This window comes from Anarhichas minor, unplaced genomic scaffold (assembly GCF_050575085.1).
Source record: "Anarhichas minor isolate MPS153535 unplaced genomic scaffold, ASM5057508v1 ptg000027l, whole genome shotgun sequence".
NCBI classification, from domain to species: domain Eukaryota; kingdom Metazoa; phylum Chordata; class Actinopteri; order Perciformes; family Anarhichadidae; genus Anarhichas; species Anarhichas minor.
In genome coordinates this window covers 19,497,229-19,516,681 of record NW_027466473.1, presented here as the reverse complement: position 1 = coordinate 19,516,681, position 19,453 = coordinate 19,497,229, and the positions used below count along the sequence as shown (strand labels likewise).

General features: G+C 40.6%; 1 protein-coding gene across 1 annotated transcript in view; it reads right to left on the bottom strand.

Annotated features, from left to right (window-relative positions):
- Window positions 1-6,306: 6,306 nt before the first annotated feature.
- Window positions 6,307-19,453, bottom strand: part of grk6 (G protein-coupled receptor kinase 6) — a 38,180-nt gene continuing 25,033 nt past the window's right edge. Inside the window, exons 7-16 of the mRNA XM_076101317.1 lie at window positions 16,011-16,074; window positions 14,327-14,467; window positions 13,309-13,499; window positions 13,148-13,185; window positions 11,534-11,623; window positions 11,202-11,410; window positions 10,634-10,771; window positions 9,913-10,050; window positions 9,535-9,669; window positions 6,307-9,292 (exon numbers count right to left, since the gene is read on the bottom strand). Of these exons, the coding sequence (XP_075957432.1) occupies window positions 9,242-9,292; window positions 9,535-9,669; window positions 9,913-10,050; window positions 10,634-10,771; window positions 11,202-11,410; window positions 11,534-11,623; window positions 13,148-13,185; window positions 13,309-13,499; window positions 14,327-14,467; window positions 16,011-16,074 (1,195 nt within the window). The 3' untranslated portion in view covers window positions 6,307-9,241. The remainder of the gene's footprint in view (window positions 9,293-9,534; window positions 9,670-9,912; window positions 10,051-10,633; window positions 10,772-11,201; window positions 11,411-11,533; window positions 11,624-13,147; window positions 13,186-13,308; window positions 13,500-14,326; window positions 14,468-16,010; window positions 16,075-19,453) is intronic.

Below are 19,453 nucleotides of genomic sequence, written 5' to 3'. Positions count from 1 at the left end.
ATAATTAACAAAATGAACATCACGCTGTATTGAAGAAGACTTGAAACTAGCAATTGAGACCATAAACTCATGTTTACAATGTTTACTGAGTCATTTTCTCATAGACTTCTATACAATCCAACTTCTTTTTGCAACCAGAGGAGTCGCCCCCTGCTGGCCATTAGACGGAATGCAAGTTTAAGGCACTTCCTCATTGGCTTCACTTTTCAGAACCGACAATTGCTGCCTGATATTCCCCCTATTTTCCTTAATAAATCTAATCTTTATTCCATGTACTTACAAGATTTTTTTTGTTCTGTGCTGTTTTTCAAGCAAAAAAATGGCGGTAGGCCAGGACCACCACCAGCTGCTGGAGGACCTCTAGGAGAGGGTAACAAAGCACGCTCACTGAAGAAGACGCTCTCTGTGAAGCAAATCCTGGAGCGAGGGGAGCCAGAGCACCTTGTCTACACTGGTAATGAAACAAAATCAAAGACTGTCCTCCCAAGTATGACGGCAGTCATTTCAGCGAGTGCAATAAAGGTGTCGCTTTTCTGAAGAGATGACGCATCAATGAGAAAATAGGATCTATTGCGTGCGTCTGTGTTTGGCCTCTTAACTGAGGAAATAAGAAGTCTTTGTCGTACTTACTCCTGTTTCTTAAAAGTCGACGTTGTGGAAATCTGATCGTGGCTCATTTGGGATGCTGATGAGATGCCAAAGTGCTGATTGCTTGTTTTTTCAAGTCTCTTTCCTATTTCCTGCCCTCAGCAGGGAAACCTGACTGCTCAGTATGAAGGAGGAAAGAAGCATTTTAAGGTCACGAGTCTCCGTCAAGTTCTCTTCTCAACTCTCAAACAAAAGCTTGATTCTTCTCCGTCGTCACAGCTTTTGGTGAAAGAATAAGTGGGCATATCAAAGTTTTAAAAAAGCCCTTTACTGAAGTCTTGAGAAGGATTTGCTTTTGATTCACTTACAGGTTTCACATGTCGACAAACAATACCCAAATATGAAAGAGTGCTTGATAAAGATATCACACCTCTCTTAAACAACATCTGATTATTATAACCTCCATGAAGGCAGGATTTGTTGCAGGGCTGTTGTATTTGACGAAATTAGCTATTATTACTCCTTTCAACCTTGACGAAAGGCACAGTACCAGACCCACGACTTCTGCGGTGGGTCATTAGTGCTGGCACCAGGGGAGCATATGTATTGAACAAATACATCTCTTAAAAACACACAAACATACTCGTCTCATCACAATTCTATATTTAGTATTTTGGCTTTAATGGATGTTTGGAGAAGTGACTGAACAAATGGCAGCCTTCTCAACTAATTTGTCACATTTTGGCATCGAAAATTGAGCACTAGGGTTGTTTTACTATTTATTTCCTTTTTATTGTCTTTTAAATCTAATGATAAAAGAGGCAACCAAATGAAGGCCCTGTTCAGAAAACAGCAGTGCATCAAAAAACGCAGGCCTCTCATTATTTTCAACGTATGGAGTTCGGTAGGTGTCATTGAGAGAAGGAAATACAACTACACCTCCGGGCTCCGTATGTGGTAAAATCCCTTTTCGGACTGAAATCGCCAAAGGCACATTCGTGATGACTATTTCGCCTGTGTTGTATGGCATGTAACAGAGTTGTTTATCTATTAGACTAAAAACTTCTGTTGATCATGAAAAGTCAGAGTTTTGGCATCCAAACAACACAAATGTTCAATCCCCCAACAAACAGAATGGTTGTTCCCCCTCCAACTGAGATGATGAACGATGTAGTAACAGTTTATTTTTAGATTGACTGAGGATCTAAAAATGGAGCCGGTACTGAGCCGTTTGTGGATCCCAGCGGGTGGAAACTCCTCTAAATGTGGTTTACAGCTGACGCGGTTGCCACTGTTGGAGTCCACCCACGCTGAGTGTGAGTGTGAGCGAGAGCAAGTTGTGGGTTATGTGTGATGATCTGAGATGGCGAGAATCAAATTACAAACTGCCTGACTCACTTTCCGACCAACCAGAGGAGCTTCAAAAGCCACGCTAGCAGCATGTCGGTCAGTCGGTCCATCATTTGGTCCGTGCTGAAATATCTCAACGAGGATTGGATGGATTGCCATCAATTTTCTTCAGACATTAATATCCGAAGACAGATGAATCCTACTGACTTTGGTGATCCCCTGACTTTTTCTGGTACATTTCCTTTCATCTTATCTGCTGGTGTCGTGTGTGTTTGCCTGCATGTGGGTCCCATTTGTTGCTCTCTCAGCCAACATGACAAGTTTTGCTGGGGGGAAATGTCAGGGGATCACCAAAGTCATTAGAATACATCATCTCGGAAACGTGAATTTGGTGCCAATCTGTCAAGTTTTGATATTCCACAGCATGATTGAAAACTTTGTACATCATATCTGGATAATGAACGTGTGTACAAAATATCACTGCAATCAATAAAATAGATATTGAGAGATTTCAGTCCGGGCCAAAGCGGTGGACCACACCAACACTAGAGTTGTGTTAAATAAAAAGGGGCCTTTATTGAGAGGAGAACTGTTAAAGTCATACAAAGCTGAAATTGACCCCAAAGTGATGAGCCAAAATGTGAACTGGTCGACTCATCCAATCAGATGTGAGTGACTCAGTGAAACAAGAACCAAATAACAGAACAATGATACAACGATCAGCCACAGTTGGAGCTGAGCGTGGGATATGGCATAGAGGAAGAGCTGGTGTGACGGAGAGAGAGGTCAATGAGCTGAAAAGAGGATCAAACAAAAACGATGGTCTGAGTGGGATCAGGGGGACGTCACAGCTCCAAGTCAGCGTCTGTGAGAGTGTGTTTGTGTTTAATTTGACACAGAATGGTGACAAATGTGTGTGTGTGGGCGAGCACTGTGTGAGAGAAAGAAAAGTGTGACTGCATGACGTCTGATCCAGAAGTGACACAGCGCCACACACACACACACACACACACACACACACACACATAGTGGAGTTCTTTGTGCTGGGACGTCCGTTCAAAACTGTCGACATTGACTCTTTTATTTGTTCTTGTCATTCAAATTTGCTTTATTGGTATGTACACAACAAAGTACAGAATTGCAAAAGTAGATTGTACGAGTTTTATGATGTGTGTATATATATATATATATATTTCAGAAAATACAGGAAACACTTTATACACCATACAACTACATTCATGTACTACATGGTATACGAAAAAGGTGTCGACCGACTACATCGACTATGCAACTGAGCACATCATGATGAGGGGTGGCTTTCTTCTTGCAAATCTTCATTGTTTAAAATGTACACATGTAAATAGTTTCAGAATGACATCAGGGATTTGTCAATTATCACTTAATTTAATCTAGTAACATCTAATTTGAGAATGCGTGCAGGCTTTAGCTTCTTTCCATTAAAAATAGTTGTGAACACTTTATTAGCTTAGATATGAGATCTGCCAGCGACAGGTGAAATAAAGTAACAATTGTTCAAAAAATGTATAAATTTAACAATGTTGTGTCTTTTGTTTTGTGATGAGCCAAAAGGACCAGGGACATATAAAATAAATGGATATTGTTTTTTGAATTCACAAAATGATGGAGTCACTAGTGTTAAAAGCCTTTTAATAATTTTGGCACAGGCGGTCACAGTGAAATGAATCATGACATTTTTTTTGTTTGGAAAGGTGTGAAGTAGAGGAAAGTGCTCTGTTCAATGGGTGGATCGGAGAGGTAGAGAATACAAAAATAGCCTAATTACAGAAAGGAGAAGAGCAAAGAATTATTAGAGATTAAATACTAGAAAGCCCACGAAAGCAACAGGATATTGGACCGACACAAAAGCACAGACGAGCTCAAATAAAGCACTGAAATAAAAGTGACTCCTTTGCTCCCTTTCTTTTAGAATGTTTTCATTCCCACTCTGGCACATCGACACACATTAAGTGCAGAGGGCTTGTTCTCCATACAATCAGTTTATTACAGTTAATTCTATTCACCTGGTGTAAGTCTGTCTTAATTAAATGGTGAAATGAAAACCAAGCAAGACTTCTTGTCCCAAATAGAAATCTACGGCTGCAAACCTAAAATGATTCACAGTCATTATTCCCAAAAAGGACAAGATGTTTGTCTTTGAATTGGTCGTCCTGTTTGGCAGAGATCAGCGTGTTTTGTAGAGCAGCATGGACGTCACAGAGGCTAGATAACAAGTATGAATCACGAGGTTAGGTGGCTGCTGATTAATGCTGCCTGATTTCTGACACCTGGGTCTGAATTTATCAAGCGTCACAGAGTAGAAAATCAGTCCAACCTAACCAGAGATTCTCAGAGTGATGCTTTTTGTGTGTGCTCATTTTAGGAAGTAAAATAATTTTATCAACTTCCTTTTCTTAGGAGACGCCTCCTCTCTCTGCTGATACTTAGGAGAGCTTCAGAGGCGTGAGAAACCCAACAAGACATCTAAATTGAAAGACAACATGCATTGTTCGTCCATGCACTCCAGAAAAACACTTTGTCTGTGCCTCCCCAAACTTTCAAACTTTCGGATTTTACACTTCTATGTTTGAGGCATGGTTGGGTTAAGGCACAAAACAACCCTGTAGACAACCGAGTTAGGGAAAGATTATAGTTTGGGAAAGAGGAAATATCAACTGTCCAACGCTCTGTTGATCCATCCAACCTGGATGTGTGATGAAAGGTCCTCATCACCTCACGTGTTTCTGCAACAGGGAAGATGTAGTTTTGCGTCAGTCATGATTTGGATCCGTCACACTCGACAATTTTGTCAATAATAAATACAACTTTTTGTTGCTCCTAACAGCACCTCGGACAATGCACAGATTCATTAACTTTCCCAATACTCAGCATGAAAGTTCCAAGTGTGGACGCCACCCGCATGAAGCGGTGCATTTCCCAAGGTGACATTACCAAAATTAATCCTTCCACTTTGCAAATATCTTATATGTTTATTGTATATTTGCCAATGAAATTTTCAATTCAGACCCAACCAAGGGCATATCTAATCTTACCTTGCATGACAGCCGGATGCCAGTGACCAGACCAATCAGCATTTTGTGAGGAGCTTCGGGCGTGGTTTAGGTGTGTGAGGCGACTGTTGGTTCTAAACAACAATGGCGGCTCCTAAAGGAGTTTGTGTAGATGCTGCAACAGCATCAGCTATATCGCAACTGGAGAGTATTTCTTCAAACAACGACACTGACGCCTTTTCTCAATGAAAAATATGATTTTTTTTCTCTTCTCACGACTTCTCACGAGATGTGCACTCAGTGGAGTGTACATCTCCGCCAGGTGTAGCAGCAGGCTGGGGGTCAGCGATGCACTCAGCTGTATGGATGTATGAAACATGGACAACGTCTCTGTGACGTCACTTTCTAAAGAGCCGTGGTGGAGCTCAAAGTGGAAGAGCAGTGGGTGCTGTGATGGGAAAATATATTATTGTATCATGCTTAGTTTTAAAGAATGTACTACTCGTAGTCAGGCGATGTTTTTTAATTAGTTTTGTATCCAGGTGTCTTGTTATCTCTTCCCATGAAGGATGAGAAGTGAAGAGACACTGTGTCTTTGTCTTAGGAGAAAGACACAGAGAGACCTTGACTCCAGAAACTGAATTTCAGAAACAGACATCCTGTCTGAAATACTTTTACTCCCCTTTTGACACATTATCTGAATTTGTAAAGGCGTGAACCTTTTGTATGCATAAATGATGATTGAATGTTGCACCTTTTGGAAGCCTTCTCACAGTACACTGAGATACGTGTCTTTGGGACTGCTCTCTCTTTATTGCAATAAAGACCAACAACTTTGATTCTTTCGAGACTCTGTTTATTGATCCAGATTGAAAACTTCCACCCTTCTCCCGATTAATCATAGAAATCTTCCATCACAGTGCGGAGTCAGCAGGCAGTCAATGGCATCATAAAACAGGCAATAAAAGGTGTTTTGAGAAAGTGTGAGTCACCGCAACCACGAGAGGTCCTTGAGCATGCAGCCATAACTGGTCACCCAAAAATATTATGATGCAGTTTTCTGCGGCAGAATGTGAGATTAGCCGTGGACTCATGGATCATGGATCAACTAACATGGACACAGTGTCCAAATTCAGTCTGATTATCAGGCTACAACGAGGTTATCTTATCATGACCAGCCATAAGCAGCCCTTTGACCAAGTGAGGACCAGACAAAATATCCTAAATGTCCAGATATGTCCTCACTGTGTTTCTTCAGTTTAGACCAGAATGAACTCGGTGAATTTAATGTTAATATACAGATAAGGATGAGACCCAACAAACAAGAATGAGACCCAAGTTGTAATGAAGTGGAATTATCCTTTAAGGCAGATTACAGTGCATCCTCAAGACAAAGGACAGAGACTATCTGACAGCAGAGAGACACACAGCACAGCAGTTGAGCCCTGATTCAAACGTCCATGGAGGCGTGTTCGCGAGCTCTTCCGACTCTCTCAAAGTTCCTCTTTAACCTCTCAGTCTTTTGTTGAATCTCATCAGAGACTCCAGAGTTCGGAGAGTCGGGGCCAGCAGCAGTCTTTCAGTGCAGGGACTCTTTCAGTCGCATCGTCCTCGTTCTCACAAAGAGACTTTGCGTCCAGGGTGGCAGGTTCTCAGACAAACACACGAGGTACCACAGACAAGAAGTGGACTGACGCTGACGCAGCAGCAAATTTGCACGAGAGCATGGAGAGACATACAGAATGTATAAAAAGAGGAAACTACAGGCTTCAGAAAAGGCATGTTGGATGGGGAGGACTTTCATCTTTGATCTTCTCTCCATAACTGGTTTGGTTTCAATAAAAAACAATGAATCAGAGCTCTGTGTCCGAAACAAAAAGCAGATATCAGGAGGCAAATTTTGACAGGTTTAAAGACTGATTTATACAGACTTGAACAATGAATCCATTTCTGCATCTAAAGATCATTTTTGACATCAGAATTAATAAAAAACAGCTGATTATCTTTAAAAACAAACCTAAAAAGGTAAGTTATATTATCTAAATAGCTGCAACGACTTGTTCATTAATCAATTAATCGTGTTACTATCTTCTTTTTTAAAGCAAACTTTTGCTTTTTTCATCCTTAAAACTTAAGAATTTCCTGCTTTTCTTTTTCTTTGTCACACATTTAGGGTTTTGAACCGTTGGTCAAACAAAACAAGACATTTGAGGATGACACAACAATTAGTTGATTGAGAAATAATAATTCTGTTAATGAAAATATTCATCAGTTGTAGCCAGGCTTTATTAAAGGATAAGCTCATTTACGTTACAACAAAACATACTTTTCTCATTTAACTGTCCCAGCATCTGGTCATGTAGACAGTTTTGGTTTCATTTGGTCATTTTGGTTGATACAAAATGCATGCTGGGATACTTGTTTACCTCAAGTTTACACATAAGCCAGCTCCAGGGTGAATAGACAGACAATCGTCACACTCGTCTATATTTCAAAACCTGAGCAAATAAAATAAATCTGCAAATATGTAGTTTTCTTGTAAAGTGGTTGAACTGACCCTTTAAAATGTTGCTTGCCATCATTTATGATACATAACTCGACCTCACTGGTACATGTAGCTGAAACTCGACTATTTGGTTTAATTTGGAGAGCAGAGAGAAGTTGACATTCAGGAATTCATGGTTGTGGTTCATATTCGAAAGCAAGAAAAAAAACAAAAAAACAAGATGTCTGGTTTTTGTCGTCAGTCTTCTCAAATATCAGAAATAACATAACAGCCGTTTCTACATTCAGAGGTATTTCATTTTTATAGCTTAAAATCAGAGGCCATCGACTGCAACAACAGTACCAGCTGAGGCATCTCACTGCAGTGACGAACAGACCGGCTTCAGTTACTCTCGTCTTGTTGTTCAGTGTGACTTTGATCACGTGATCAGCTCAGGATGCAGCCTGCGACACATCAGGACGTATCAAACCTTTGACTTTTTCTCTGGCATTGTTTTACGACCTCACATGAAGTTGTCCACCTTGCAGGGCGAACGCACGTAAACCTGCACGGCCCGGAAATCATCCGACCACCATCCGCTCATGAAGCAAAGCAAAAAGAGAGGAAGAGGTGATGAAATGCCGAAAAAGTAATAAATTCTATAGAAACCCTGAGAGACAAGTTTACAAAAACAAACCCGTGTGATTCACTTACAGACTTTATCAAATTGGGTTTAATAAGTAAGCGTAAATAAATGCAAGTTGCTACTGAATACTCTTAGTCTTGTTAACTTCATTTGTAACTTAAACATTGAGTTAAATAGGTTGTGCAGGTTTTCTGACCATGCAAAGACGTAACATTTTACAGACAAGCCTACAGTTTGATATGAAGGACAAATAAAGTCTCTAACAATAAGGAAACTATTAATTGACGTCTCCGAGGGTTTAAATGGAGCAGTTCTTTTAATAAAAGTCATCTGAAATTCAACAACTGTTTATCAACTGAACAAAACTAACTACACTCAAGAAACTGTCTTAGAATAGAACTCTATTTTCTCAATAATTAGTACCAGATACATTTCTTTTGTCGGAAAAAAGGCCCCTGTAAAACTAATTGTGACCATAATGTTTGCTGAATTTTATTCCGGTTCAAGCTCTGCAGTGTTAACATAATGTATGAGTCGTTTATTGTGGATCAAAACATTTCGAACCCATTATGTCCAAGCAAAAAAAAAAATAAAAATAAAAAAAAAATCACACTTTTAAAAGAATTAAATAGAAGAAAAATAAGAGGTCAGAAGAGCAGTGTCGGCAGAATGAAGGGCGGAAGAAGAAAAGTGGTCACAGTTCACGAGCTGAAAGTCACTGGTTTGATTCCCTGGACAAAGTGGGGAAAAAAGTAAAGAGGTTCGAGGAATGCTCAGTCCTCCCTTAGTAATCACTGTCACAGTGCCCTCCAGCAAGGCACTTTTACAGCAGGCAATTGTTCCAGTGGAGCTGCTCAGCGGTCAGCAGCAGATCAGTTACATGGACATGTGTTGAGTGGATGAATGAATGAGAAAGCAAAGCCTTCCCTGGACAAATTTTTTGTTGTTGTTTTTATACAAAGTTCCCGTCTCCTCGTTTGGAACGCGGCGACAGCCAATATTTCACAACTTTTTAAATAACATTAGACGTTATGGCTATGCTGAAAATATACATTCTGACATTTAGAGATAGTACTATGTTAAAAATACAAATGTGCAAAAGTTGTAAACAAATGAGATCGTGTGTGTGTGTGTGTGTGTGTGTCACAGCCTTGTGGGCTCCTCGTCACTGTCACTGCAGTTACCACAGCAGTCCTGCAGAGGGAAGCAGATAGCAGAGGGTCACCTTACGATGTAATTAAACTGACATGTTTTAGGCCAAATATGATATATGAAATATAAATTGACCGGGATTCAACTTTCTACATCACAGAAGTTGCATACCGGACACTGATTGTCTCCAAATAAGTTGTGATGTCATGGAGGGGGACTTTTAAGTGTTTTTGGAATTTAAAAAGTGAAGAGATTAGATGAGGTGAGGGAGTCTACTAACTGACCTGTCGGCCGAACAGCCGCTGCATGAGTCCCTGTTTGGGCGGAGGAGACGGCTGTCCTCTCCAGTCCAGGTCAGGCGGGACGGTCCCGTCCTGGTGGAAAACATTCAGCTCTGTGAAACACTCCGTCTCGATCATCTGCAGGAGAGAAGACCAAACTTCATTCTTTGTATCACAAGCACAGAGAGACATATACTGTGTATACACATTTGTAGACATATTTGTCTCTCTACTCCTTTGTCCCATTTTAGGTGTCATTAAAATGTTTATGGAAAGATAAAAATTAAGTGAAACTAAACCAAATAAATTAACCAGTGCCAAAAAACAGATTACAGAGCAGGATTTGACGTATGTGTTGTTTTATGAAGGCACGTCTCTCACCTCATCCTGCCAGGGAATGGAGACGCAGCCTGTGGACACTTTGCTGTAGAAAGACTCGTCTTTTGGCTCCAGCTCCACTCCTTTCACTGTGGAGAACTGCTCGATGTCCAGCACGTCCTTACAGTAGATCGCCTGCGGCTGCAAACACACAAACCACTAACTTTTACACATTTTCATCTCAGCTGCTGGGCTACCAATCAGCGAGGACTGAAGAAGAGAAGAACCATAAGAAGCACAACTGATGACTTCCCCAAGTCTTTGTTAGAGATTGAGATTTGAACTCCCTCAGTTCTTACGTTACATGAAACCTGCTGCAAATCAACAGCGTGCTCTCTGTGGGGAATCCTTCCTGTTACAGACACTGTGCAGGTTAATTATGCCTCAGTGATCTTCTTATTAATTAGATTCATTAATTACACTTCCTCTGCTGTAAATTGTGGATTGTATTTCCAGCTCTCTATACTAAATGAGAAAATGTAGACATGGTTTCATGAATGTTATTTACACCTACGCTGTTATTTATGTTATTAGTCACACATATATTACCATTCATATAACTAGTTACACCTATACCTACCTAAATTTATATCATAATATATATTTTCTGTACTATATTCCAAAAATTGTGGAGTCAACGCTCAGTAACATTCCAGTTTTTGGAGCACAAACCCTCCTGATGTTCAGAGAACTTGATGTCTGGTATGATATACTGTGGACTTACATCAGGAATGAAGGGCGCCTGCAGCATGCCGGCCTCCAGGCGTTTGAAGTTGATGGAGTGGAAGATGGTATGGGCTTTGACCTCAGAGGCTCCACCTCCCTCGCAGCCCATCCTCTCTGTGGGATCTTTGGCCAGAAGCTAGAGGATTTAAAAAAAAAAAAAACTGTTACAAACAACAAGAAAAGACAGAAAAGCAGCAGAAACACAGAGGGTCAGAGGATAATGTAGGTGTTCAGACCAAAAATGGAACTGCATTTAAATTACAGCAGGCGCTGCTGTAAATGAATGAGACTACGAATGACAAAATTCACCAAAATGTAACTTGAAGAGGGAGCTCTGCTATGTTATTATACATGATTTGGCTGAAAACCACTGATTCTGAAGCAGACAGACAGAGACATGGACAGACTAAGCAGAGATATGTGTCACAGTTTTGTAAACAAGCACTTCTTCTCAGGAAGTCTTTTGAAACAGCGAGGTAAACCGCTAGAATATAGTAAAATATGGAGCTTGAGAAGATGGGAGCTGCAGAACGGAGCGAATAAGAGACGCTCGAACATCCACCCACCATTGTACAGAGGGACTTGGCGTCCTCGGAGAACTTGCTGGAATATTCCTCCTCCACGTCCCTCACCAGCCGCTCCACTTCCTCCCTCTTGATCTTCTTCTTCCTCTGCTGGAAGGGAGACTGGCCCTCGATCATCTCGTACAGCAAGCAGCCCAACGCCCACCAGTCGGGGCTGAAGGTGTAGCGCTCGTTTTTCACCACCTCCGGAGCTTGGAGGAGAGAAGAGACGCAGCAGAGTGAGCATTTATTTGAGCTGAACTTGGTTCAAAAACACGGACTACATTGCAAATGTCTCCACTAGTGGAGATTGTTAAAGGTCAGAGGTTACTTACCCATGTATCCCACCGTTCCCACCCGTCCCTTGATGGTCTGTCCCTCTGGTACATGAACTGCTAAACCAAGGTCTGATATCCTGATGTGGCCTGGGGACATACACACAAACGCATACATACAAATGTCTACAAGATGTAAGAAAAGGCATGGAATAGATATTGTTTTTTGAGCCTGAGCATACAATAAATAATGTAATAAAATGCAATAAAACTGGATTTTATTCCAACCAAACTCAAGTGGCTATATTACTGTTTGGTATCACATCAGTCATTGAAGTCTTGCATATTTTTGGGAGATTTTTAATATATATATATATATATATATATATATATATATATATATATATAATTAGGTCTAAATGACTTAGATTCAAATCTTCGGAGACGTTCTGCTGGAGTCAGAGCGCCCTCTGGTGATTCTTAGCAGAAAATGATCTCAAAAACTGCTGTCATACAAACACCAACTCTTAAAGCTTTACAGGATTAACAATACAGTTTGCCGTTCTGCATAAAACACAGAAGTGTTTTTGGATTATTTATATTGTGAACACAATGCTTTTCAAAAAGATAATGCATGAAATGTACAATATCATCAGAATAGGAAGGAAGTTTACACCATATATTACAATATATGCAGTGTGCAACATAAGTATGGGCTTTTTCAGTTACTTATTGAATTAATTAAGTGCTGAATGTCAATTTAAAACAACCTCAACTCAAGGTCTGCTTACCTTTTTGTTTCAGAGCTTTCAATTGTATCGCATGGATCTTAAAATCCCTAAATAACGGAAAATACGAACATCTATAGTTCCTGTAGGAGCCATTAGTTATGTCTGTGTATTATATCTGTTTATATTGGGAGCCTACCTCAGGTTGACCTCGGGTGGCAGTGTGGATTAGTGTGGCAGGTAATTGGTATATGGGGCACAGGTGCAACAGACAGCTAATGATGCACAGGTGACGGGGAGATCACACGGTTTTCACCGCGCGCAAGACAAGTTACATCATATCGTATCATCATCTGCAAACCCGAAATTCTAATTAAACGGGAACCTCACCCAAAAGGGAAAGAGCCTGGAATCTCTTTATTGAAGCGAGTAAAGAACAGGATCGTCTCCCGCTCACAGCCGAGTGGCTAGTTGCTGGAATTATTAGTCACTATAGTTCCATTGCAACTGAGCAAGGACTCCGGAACAAAAGAGGAAGTGGACTTTGAGATGAGATTGTGTTGCAACAGGGCTTTTAAATATGTATTTCTTCCAAATCCCATAGTTAGTTTGTCTCCTGCTTTAACATTTGCATGTGGATCTGTGGAAGTTCACTCACAATGGAGGTCAGAAATAAATAAAAAGTGCAAGTCACACTAAATCTAAAAACTGTATCATGTCTGTGTATTCACATTTGACTGAGTTATGACTTCCAGAAGGAGGGTACTTTTTATGTTTTAAAGTACCTTTGCTGTTGTGTTAATAAGCAGGAAAAACAACAATAACTAACAAAAATAAACCAGCATGCACCTGTCCTATTAAAATGAGCCCCACAGAGAGGTAACAGAAGTTATAATTGGTTGAATTTTGACCCATTTATTTATTTTCCTTGAACGCTGCTACTCACCGTGGTCGTCCAGCAGGATGTTCTCTGGCTTTAGGTCTCTGTGGGACAGAGAACGGGAGAGCAGATTGAGAACAAAGATGAGAGACAATGAGACCGGGGGGGGGGGGGGAGAGAGAGGAAGGACAATGAGTCAAACGTCTCTGAGGTTGGAAGATGCTGACCTGTAGACGATGCGTTCTCGGTGCAGGTCCTCCAGCCCGCAGCAGATCTCCGCAGAGTAGAAGATGGCTCTATTCTCGTCGAAACCCGCCTCGCCCATGTGATAGATGTGAAACTTCAGGTCTCCTCCGTTCATGAGGGTCAACACGAGGCACAGAGCGTCCTTCGTCTCGTAGGCGTACGCTAAGCTCACCTGGAGACAGAGGAGGGTCGCGTGTTAATGATGCTGCATGCAAAACTAATTGTTTGGATAAATCCAGCAAAAATAAACATTGCCTAGTTCCAGCTTCACAGTAAACTGAATATCTTTGTCAGTCGGACAAAATAAGACATTTACAGACGTCATATTGTGTTGTGAGAAATAGTGATGAATGTTTTTTATTGTTTGTTGTTTTTATAGATTTTATAGAACGATAAATGTATTCATTGTAAAACAAATCTACAGAATAATTTATCATAAATATAGTCCTCAATTGCAGCTCAAGTTTTCAGCTAAATATAGTGCAGTCCCAAGTCTAATTTGAGTTTAATTTAAACTTTATTTATAGATTTGGGGTACATTTTTCCTTTAATGTGAGATATTCAGGAAGCTGACAACGCCGTTGACTGCACGTCCCCCACAACTGCAAACACAACCTGCTGCCAAACTTCTTTAATTAAGTTGTTTGCGTGTTTTCACATTGAAGCCGTGTTGAACCCCGAGGGACTCCTCAGCCCTGGGAGACCGGAGCAGCCAACTGACTGGAGTCCAAATCAAATAAGCTGAACGGAGGTCGTCTGGCAGAGAATCAAACCAAATCAGAGACAAAACAAACCTCCTCATGTTGTCTTTTAATTACTGCAGTTGTTAATGTTGCAGAGATCTCGTGCGATCGACGCACACAGAGAGCAAACGTGCACAGTTTCGCTCTATAAATGTATTATTTTAGAAGAGAGAAATGTCTACCGATGGTTACTGTGAGACGTTAATGTTAAAGAATAAGTCTGGAGATATTCTTGCAGATAAGATGAGATGCTTACAACAAATCTGCTGTTGACTTTCTCCAGGATCTGTTTCTCATTGAGCGCCATGGACTCTCCTTTCCTCTTCTTTATCCTCTTCTTCTCCAGTTTTTTACAGGCGTACATTTTCCCTGTGGCCCGTACCTGACACGCACACACCTGCAGGGTAAAGGAAGAGGAGATGGAGGGGGGGGGCAAGACAGAAGACAAGATAATTGTATTCCCATTTATACATGTTGCAACAAATAAAGATACAGTTCACTCTTAATAAAACAGAGAAGACTTCATTGCCGTCCATCATGTGACTTCACACATCTTAGAGCACCAGAACACCACACAAGACCGTGATTGTAAATAAAGTAATCATAAGGTAACACAGGATGGCAGCTTAGGACATAAAAAGAAGCGTACACACGGAGGGCTGTGTTCGTAGGAAAACTCCTTTTGTGGAGGATGTGGTGAAAATGAAATTCTACTGCTGCATTCGGGTGTAAGCACGTAGCTGTACATATGAAGGTGATACGTGAGGCTATAAACGAAAGAAGGAACTCAAAACAACACTCAACACAGATTGAATTGATGTCGATCTGAAATGAATTCATGTTTTTGTCACTGAAACTATTTTTACAAACCACCACATTTCCCCAAAATGTTAATGCTTGAAGCCAAGTTAAAGTGTTCGAGTTTGATGTCCACTGTTTGTTACAAAGAGCAGATATTGTATTGATTAATAATAGTTTTTTTGCTTCTTATGAATCTATATTTCATGCACATTTACTGTCATCAACACAACCTTCCTTATGTGGTTCTGGTAACTCACAAATAGCGAGTTAAAACAAATAGAGAGAAGCTGTGTACCAGGTCTCCCGATTTAATAAAATCTGCCTTAACCTTTTGTTTTATCAACTTCATCCTTTATTAATAAACACTTCTCTCTAGCTTCTCTGTCAGCCTCTGATTTCTCTGTCCAGTGTGAGGTGCTATAAACCCAGCTGAACATGGAAACAATATCAGACTGTCCTCCATCCTTAAAGGTCAGGATTGTGGCTCTAAATGGCCATAATGAATCTAATCATGCAACTTGTTACTGACTGGACCGGAGGGAGCCTGCATCATTAACTGAGGATGAAATGTTCATGTGTGCTGCTTCTACACTTCCTATGAATCGTGTATTCAACTGGCCTGCCAAAGACTAGTAGGAGAATGTGTGTAAAAAATAGCATCTGAACTACAGAATACTGAACATTGAGAGAGTAAAAGAAGTTATTATATCAAAGATTTCCTACAACATGAATCCCCTGAAACAATTTGGATAAAAAGGAAAAAAGGGCAACTGGTTATTTTGTCCAGATGATAATTTAAATTATCTGTGAAGGATGTCGCTTTTAAGAGCAGTGGGCCTCATTCACCAATATCTTCTTTTTCTCGTTAAATTTGTTCTTGAGAAAATTCCTCAACCGCAGAATTGTTCGTACCTTTGTTCCTATAACGAATCCCATTGTTCTCGTAAATTGCAGGCGTGTGACAGTTGATCCTAATCAGCAAAGGAAAACGCCCTGCCAATCCCCGTTCTTCCATTTATTTAATTATGTATTTCAACTTGCCAATAAGATTGTTTCTTCTGAGTTTGTGAGTTGTGTTTGACTATGTTGAGTAATTTAAAATAGAGTTTAAAAGAAACAAACTAACTGAATGTACTCACCTCTCCAAAGCCTCCTTTCCCTAAAACTCTGTACTGTCGAAATGTGTTTTTCGTCACCAGTTGCCTGTTGGACACAAAGAGAAACACGTTTATAACTCAGACTGCAACACATATAAGGTAAAATAACATGACATTGGTAACACTATCTGGCTGTCCTGGAGATTGATGAAAAAAACACATATATACACACAGGTTAGTTAGAACAGTGCAGTGATCTTAAAACCTGTTTTTGAGTCAGTCATCGGAGGATGGATTTATGACGAGCACAAACAGAGCTGCTATAATGATCGAAAGCACCAATTAACTGTTCCCTCTTGGTATCAGCCCTTATCTCCCTGTGGACAGTCTGACCATTCAAGCAGGTCAATTTAATAGACTCATTAAAACTGCTTAATTAACCCGGTGATGGTGCCTCTCATGTTTTTTTTTTTTTTTTACCAATACTTGTTATTGGTTTTGTGTATTCTTGAATTTAGGCCCATATTGATCCTCTGACATCAGACTAAACTCATGCTGTGATGTTTAAGGTGAGCAGTGGAGACTAAATGTCAGGGCTAAAGCTACGCTAGCACCTTTTAAGGCCTCAATGCAAAAAAAACTAAACTGTTGGAACGGATGAAGAAAGAAAATATAATCTTTGGGCTCATATTCTAATAAGTTAACTGCTGACCAGTACTTTTTGCAGACTTTTGGTCGGTAACACAAAAGTATTTGATACTGGTTTGATAATGAGCTGACGTTTTTAGAGAAATCTAAACTAAGCAGCCTGGAATCACAGAGAGTATACAAGCTTTTGTTTTGTGTGTGTGCATCAGATTCAACTTCTTTTTGCAGCACACTGATGGCATTACAGAGCAAACAGCTACCAACAGCATAGTAGAAAGTGAAATTGCCAAGTTCAGACCCACACTGATTCAAAACATTCACAATAAGTGATTGAGATCACATGACAGAGCCTTGTTTGTGCCCGTCGGACGCACACAGTTGAACTGATTGAGACTAAATCAACAAAACAATGACGTTGGACAGGAAGCTAACACGATGAAAAAAAGTCTTGTTTAAGTCCTGGCTCATCTGTGAATGAGCCTTTCAACACTTCCTCCTCTTTTCGATCATGTGAAGCCCTGTTCTGGCCTCCAGAGGTCCCGAACTCTGGCGGCACTCCTGCATGTGCAGTGCAGCTGCCCCTCATCAGCCATTACTCAGCCCTCTTCAATCAGCGCATTAGTCTGTGGGTATATCAATCCCTTCTGTTGGTCAGTCGATGCTTTAGTGTAGAGACTATACTAGTGCTGAGCGGCCAGCCTTAATGTGTTTTGTTCCTGTCTGGCAGAAGTTTTCAGTGACGCGCTGAAGTGTTAGTCCTGTCTGGTTATTGTAGATGGCTCTTCATTCTCTACGCACTCTAAATTTAAATAAAAGGGTTTGTTTTTGAGTTACATTTGTCAGTTAGGCTTTGTATTGTATCCTCCGTCTCTCTACGTTACAATATCTATTATTAGCCAAAGTGCAGCTACGTTTTACTCATAACTGTATTCAAAATAATGACCTGGCATTTTGGAGAACACAGTTGTTTGCCGTGAAGCTCAGTGTGTCAAAAGAACCCGCTGCTTCTCTGCAAAACCACCAGTTGGCCCGAGCCCAGGGTCAGGACAGGACAGAGTTCTCCTTTTTAGGTGTCATGTTTCATGATGTTGTGCTCTCACCAAAGGCAGTAAGACAATGTCTTGTATCCAGGTAAAATCCAGATGGGAGTTAATACACTTTCTGTTAAACTAGCCACATATATATGCGTCTCTTGTGACAATTTGTCTTGGGTTTTCCTACTCCAGTTCAGAGGGTGGTGGTAATGCACCTGAAGCTGTTTGGTAAAAACGCCATAAGAATAATTTGTGAACTTGAATTTTAGCTACATCATGAACAGCTGGTGATAATGGCTAGCTAGCACAACACAAACACATGAATTATATTTATGCAGTAAAGAGCATTGCAAAAGTTGTATTGCCTGCAAAGTCATCAATGTTTAGTGTTTTTTGCACTTTGATTAGATCTTTTTTTTTTTTTTACCTTTGGACCAACTGCCCTGTCATGCTAAGCTAACCGCCTGGCTGTAGCTTCATATTTTACAAACCGATATGAGAGCAGTAACACTCAGCAACAAAGTAAATAAGCATATTTCTCCGAGTTACAAATTATTCCTTTTAATGGGGTTGAACAGTGATAGGAAAGAGAATATTTCCCTTATTAATTTGTTGTTTTATTTGTTTTAATTGCGATAACATAAGCAGCTCACGGCTCTACTCTGCAGTCGTTTCCTCCTCTTCCTGACACGTCTTGCAACATCTCTTGACTGAACACCACTGCTTCAGGAAAACATTTTCACTCCAACTATGGTGGTGTTTTCTTTTTGTTTTCACTGCGGTTGAAGGATTAGAAATTCTCCTCGGTGGAGGGAATTCAATGACCCTGTGGTGTTTGAAAACTTCTCAAAGCCCCACTGGAAGAACAGAAGGATTCAAGGCTGTCAACCTTACACAGTTCCTGGAAAGCCTACACGAAGGACATACAGTTTTTTTAATCATCCGATAAGCAGCTTGTGGGGCTGGAATAAACAGTCCTCATTCTGTCTCCCCCTTCTCTTTGTTTTTGTTTTGTCTCCATCATTGTCTTGATCTTCTCCACGTCTTCCTCTCTACTCTCGTCACCTTGTGGGTTCAGGCCTAATCTTTTGTATTCATACGTCACAACGAGGATGGCTGGGGATGGATTGGCCTCCGATGTGGGCTGTTTCACCTGATCCTTAAAGAACACCAGGTTTAACCATTGAACCTAAACACTCAGTCCACTGTGGGATAGCCGGCGTGTTTACAGCGTCACTGAAGTTTTCAAAGTAGAGTCTGGGAACCATCAGTACTCAGTGATGGGACACGGACCCAGACACACTTTCTCTGTCTGCAAACAAACCTGATGAAACTCATAACCATCATTGTGATGACAGATTCATTGTTCCAGCAACAAATTAACACTTATGTGTGAATTACGTCAGACAATACCAGAGAATGGAGAGCTCAGTATTTCCCATGTGCCAGTGATGTAAATGGATCAACTTTTCGGCTGCTGCAGCAACTGTAGCGTCGCTCACGTACACTGTTCATAGTATGTGATCACTGTGATCAATATCTATTCATTACGTTATCCCGTTAAATGGAAATGTAATGTGAGTGTGTCTTTAAACCATATTTATGCGTGATGCATGGGGTGACTGGGATTCATTGATATCACCCCCGCAAAACTAGACTCATGTGTTGTACATTTCATTATATTATTTCCCCACATTAACTGTGTTTACATTGTTTTCATTTGTTTATTTGAGCTGGGCTATGCCACGTACTTTTGAGAGCTACAGTTACATCCAGGTACCTTTTTACACTGTTTTGCTTTAT